This window comes from Quercus lobata, chromosome 8, assembly GCF_001633185.2.
Source record: "Quercus lobata isolate SW786 chromosome 8, ValleyOak3.0 Primary Assembly, whole genome shotgun sequence".
Classification (NCBI taxonomy): domain Eukaryota; kingdom Viridiplantae; phylum Streptophyta; class Magnoliopsida; order Fagales; family Fagaceae; genus Quercus; species Quercus lobata.
In genome coordinates, this window is record NC_044911.1 from 46,677,727 (window position 1) to 46,683,162 (window position 5,436).

General features: G+C 36.3%; 1 protein-coding gene across 1 annotated transcript; it reads left to right on the forward strand.

The window, feature by feature from the left end:
- Positions 1-545: 545 nt before the first annotated feature.
- On the forward strand, positions 546-2,665 carry LOC115957746 (transcription factor MYC2). The gene has a single exon (XM_031076069.1). The coding sequence runs from the start codon at positions 817-819 to the stop codon at positions 2,332-2,334; it is 1,518 nt and encodes a 505-aa protein (XP_030931929.1). The 5' UTR covers positions 546-816; the 3' UTR covers positions 2,335-2,665.
- Positions 2,666-5,436: the final 2,771 nt, after the last annotated feature.

Consider the following 5,436-nt stretch of genomic DNA (forward strand, 5'->3'; position numbering starts at 1 on the left):
TTTAGCAATCCTACAAATACGCCTAATAATTTCTAGTATATACGGCCATACATGAGGGTGAGGGCAGAAAATAACCATTGTATTTGTACCCTAAATTTGGGATCTCATATCATAATTAATTCATTGATTTAGGTAAGAGAATGACCACAAGGGGAATTGAGATCAGGTACAATTGTTTTTAGCAATTGCACAATACAATTACACCATTTCCTTCACAAATTTTTTTATATTTTAATATTTAACTTTAATTTCTTATATTTTTTTATTTAATGGTTGAGATTAAAAGTTACTTTTTGTAACTTTTAATCTCCACCCTCTAATGCTATTACATCATGTGCAATATGATAGATTGCACCTGATCTCGATCCCCACAAGGCCTCCGTAGTCTGTACCCCCCATCAGTCATTCGCTTTCATTTCACGTGCTGGCGTTGGCCAATAGTGACTACCTATTAAGCTATTTTGGACCCCATATACCCCACCCTTCACCACCAAACTTACACACCTCTTGCTGTTCCTCTCATATAATCCCCCCCTCCCATCCCGACCTTTTCTGATTCTCTTGCAACTCTCTCTCTCCCCGTTGTTAAAGTGTCCTCGCATTTTGATTCTTTTTTTCGTACTAACTCAGTAACTCTATTGCCTCTTTGCGTGAATTTAGTACTAGTAGTCATTTTTTGGCTACCTCTACTCTCTCTCTCTCTCTCTCTCTCTCTCTCTCTTTTCCTCACCCTTGAATCGTTTAGGTCCTCACATTTCCCACTCCCTCAAGCGCACACATTTTTAATTACTTTTCCTCTCTTGACACAACAAAACCATGGAAGAGCTAATAATCTCTCCCTCCTCATCTTCCTCTCTGGTCTCTTTGCCCCAAGAAACCCCACCAACTCTCCAACAAAGGCTCCAATTCATTGTCCAAAGCCAACCAGAGTGGTGGGCTTATGCCATTTTCTGGCAAACCACAAACGCTAGTGACAATGGTCACCACCTCTTCTTGTCTTGGGCTGATGGCCATTTCCAAGGCACCAAAGACACATCCCCTAAACTCTCCCACATCAACACCCACTACCCCATTTCAATGCTACACTCCGAGAGAAGAAAATTCATGAGGGATATCCAATCCTCCATCCTCAGCACCACCACCACCACCACCACCAACGACAGTAACCTTGATCACATGTCTATCAACGCCGATGTCACTGACGCCGATGTCACTGACGCCGAATGGTTCTACGTCATGTCGTTAACTCGCTCTTTCTCTGTTGGTGATGGTGTGCTCGGCAAAGCCTTTGGTACTAATTCTCTTGTGTGGCTAACTGGTGGCCATGAGCTTCAGTTCTACAATTGTGAGAGAGCCAAAGAAGCTCAAATGCACGGGATTGAGACTTTGGTTTGTATCCCAACTTCTTGTGGGGTTCTTGAACTGGGTTCTCAAGATATAATCAGAGAGAACTGGGGTTTAGTCCAACAAGTCAAGTCCTTTTTTGGGTCAGATCTAATTGGCTTAGTACCTAAGCAAGCAAACCAAAGCTCCCCAAGCCCAATACAGTTTCTTGGCCGAAACATTTCTTTCGCTGATATTGGCATAATTGCTGGCATACAAGAAGATGATGAGTCTCAAGAAGAGCACAGAAAGGGAGTGGTATTAGAAGGATCAGCAAAGAAAGAATGTGTCAAATTAGGTGGACAATCTTTGTACGTGGACTCAGAGCACTCTGATTCTGATTGTCCACTAATTGCTGTGAACAACATAGAGAAAAGGACTCCCAAGAAGAGAGGAAGAAAGCCAGGTCTGGGGCGTGACACACCATTGAACCATGTGGAGGCAGAGCGCCAGAGAAGGGAGAAGCTGAACCACAGGTTCTATGCTCTACGAGCCGTGGTTCCCAACGTGTCAAGGATGGACAAGGCATCGTTGTTATCTGACGCTGTGTCTTATATCAATGAATTGAAGACCAAGATCGATGAGTTGGAGTCACAGCTCCAAAGAGAGTCCAAGAAGGTGAAGCTAGAAATGACTGATACAATGGACAATCAAAGCACTACCACCTCAGTAGACCAAACCAAGCCTAATAATACAAACTCTGGGTCAGTTCTTGAAGTTGAGGTCAAGATGGTTGGACCTGATGCCATGATTAGGCTTCAGTCGGAGAACGTTAATTACCCAGGAGCTCGTTTAATGGGTGCACTACGTGACCTAGAGCTCCAACTCCACCATGCCAGTATGTCTTGTGTCAATGAGCTCATGCTTCAGGATGTTGTGGTCAAAGTTCCTGAAGGATTGAGAGCTGAAGAGGCACTCAAATCTGCACTTCTCGGAAGATTAGAGCAGTAATTTAGATCCCTATTGCTACTTTTATCAATAATTATATATATATAAATATATATATATATATATAATATAAATATAAGTATGTGTTAATTTTGTTTTGCATATCAAATTTTGTGTAATTAAGGAGGTAGGTAATGTTTAACTTAATTTGCTTTTTTTGTTTATTTATATATATATATATATATATATATATTTATTTTTTTTCTCCTACGTTGTTGTTGTATTCATAAGCCTTTAATAAAAGTTGGCAATATTCTTAGAAATTAAAGAAGTTATTGTACACAGTGTTTGTGCTGTGCCTATCGTCATATGTATGTAAGGATTTTTCATGTTCCCCGTGTTTGTGGCACAGTAGATGTAGGAAAAAAAATGCTAGGGATGACAAAGTAAATTATATCCATGCACGTTTCTATAGGCAGTGTGTAATAATTGAAGGCAAATAGATGGGGTATGGTTTAAATAGAAGGCATTTGTAACGGTGGGGGACCGGTGTGTGTTTTGTTTTTCTTGGCCGGAAATATCAAAATATGTTTGCTTCTTTTGTGGACGAAATCGAAAGGGTGTGTTTTGGACAAAGGCCAAAGGAATCTCATACCCCACCACTACCAACTGCTGTGTGTTAAACACGCACTATAAAAATGTGCCATTTAATTTACGGTTCTCTTTGTCCTTTGTGGGGTTAAGATATGATGGGGGTGAAAATTGAAAACCAATTAAATTTTGAAAAATAAATTATAAAATAAATAATAATAATAATAATAATAAACACTAAGGTGAAGACAATAATAAGTGGACCATATATATGGATGAGGATAACCTCATTTATTTTACGGACAAAAATTGAGAAAATGAGAGGTTTTTGCTATATCCACCATATATAAGATAATGTATTTATATAAGATAATGTATTCCGTACTCAATCATTTGACTTTTGCACACACGTGTCATCAATCCTTCTAGAACAATGGCATGCTTCATGCTTTTTTATTTATTGAGATGAGCTAGGGGACAATTTTTCTCTAAGAATTGTTTCAACAAAGTTGAAATTTTTAGCATTTAGCTTGATCGGATTGGTCTAAAATGGCATATCACACGTTTTATATTGGAATGAAAGGGCATGCATTTATTATTATTATTAAGGAATTGCATGCATAGACTCTTTTTTTATAATCAGTTGGTCGATTCTCCTATACTTTTTTTTTCTTTTTATTGGGTTTATCAAACAGTACTTGTAGCTAAAAATATGTGGTTTTGCCTTTCTCAAATGGCCAGTAATATTCCTTCTTTCATGTAATTTGAAATTTAATATTTGACAAGTACGTGAAGCTTTCTATTCTCTTTTGCTTTTATATTCCAACAACTTGATACTTTATCTTGTGTCAAATAAAAAATATAGATTTAGCTTTTAAGACATCCATCATTCTTAATTATATTTACCAACTATAGCAAATTATCTTTGGTTATTGATTATTGTTTACAAAAATGATTTCCCAAGCCAAGTGATGAGGCAACACGAAGTAACTATAAAGTCTATATCAGTCTGCCAAACCAAAAGAGAAGAACAAAGTCTGATTGTGGGATATTCTCAAAAATAAAAAATAAAAGTCTGGTAGTGGGTACCAAACTATCAATCTTTCCAAAAAGTCTGTTTAATTATCTCATGTGAAAAGCATTCAAGCGTCCAATAAAATTAATAATTAAAAATGATTTTTTTTCCAACAGATCTCTGTCTTAACTTTTCTAGTCTATTATAGTCGTGATTAGCTAATTGAAAGTGATTTACGCACGGGTGTTAAACTGTTTTTCTTTTTCCGATACTATGGAAGAGAAAATCCCCTGAAAACTCAAAACCCGACAGAAAGGATAGTAAAAAGTTAAAAAAAAAAATTAAAAAAAAATAAAAACCCAAACCCTTGTTTAAATTGCTTATTTAAGAAATTTTTAATTATATTTCTTGGCAGCTAGCCAAAAAAGAAAAACACGCGGTAAAATCCATCTCATAGATTTCTTGAAAGCACCATAAATATATAATAATATTTTTTTTAGAAACAAATATATAATAATATAGTTTTGCATTAAAAAAAAAAATTATATAATATAGTCTTTAATCTAGATTGAGTTGCTTCTGCAGTAGGGACTCGGACTTGTACTGTAATCGAATCATTTCTTTGTCGTATATAGACTGTAGAGTGTGGACATAGACTCACGGTCTATTAGGATTTTCGAAAACAGGAAAAATTGACTGCCACTTTGTGAATTTACCTCATGCGATTTATTTAGAGTGTAATTTAACACGTGTGGCTGCACGTAAAAAAAATACCTACTACTTGGTGTGAAGGAACATTTTGTATATCAAGGACGTCATCAAATAGCTCATGCTCTCCCTTTTCTTTTTTTTTAATGACTGAAACTTATCTCACTTGTGTCTTGTGTAATTCATTCTGATTATTCGAGGGGTGTGTAAGAATAAATGGATGGATCAATTTGACTAGCAGAAATCGGTGGTTTTAATTAGCATTGGTGCCATAATTTTGTACTTTGAAACAAACCAATATCGAGTGAAATATATGTATGGGTGTGTCTATACTTTTACTCAGCCCTCCAATCTAAGTTCCAACAACATCTATCATCTTCAAGTATAAGCTCTTTGGTGAGGATCTATCCCCTCATATTTGAGCTTCTTAGCATCCACCCTGAGGTTCAATAACGTTCATCCCTTATTATCTAAGTTTCAACAGACTTCTCATCCTAGAATTAAGCTCCAAAGGCCACATTGACTCTATTGACCAAGCCAAATCACCGCAATATATAGCAATCGGCATCAAGGTTGGATTCTACCACCTTGACCAAAACTGACTAATTTTAATCCTAATACTCATAACTCAGGCATAGTTCCATTGGTGCCATCTATTAAGTTCCCCAACTAAATTCAAATACATAACTTGCTTTTATTTTTGTTAAAATACACTATTGGTTCCTAAAATTTTACAAGTAAGCATTTTTTATCCCTCAAGTTTAAAAAAAAAAAGCATTATTGATCCTTCCATTAATTGCTATTAGTCTTAATGCCTATATGACTAATGGAGTGATGATGTGACTTTATTT

Bases quoted from the DNA above. Each gene is read 5' to 3' on its own strand.
- LOC115957746 (XM_031076069.1), top strand. From the start codon at position 817: ATGGAAGAGCTAATAATCTCTCCCTCCTCATCTTCCTCTCTGGTCTCT.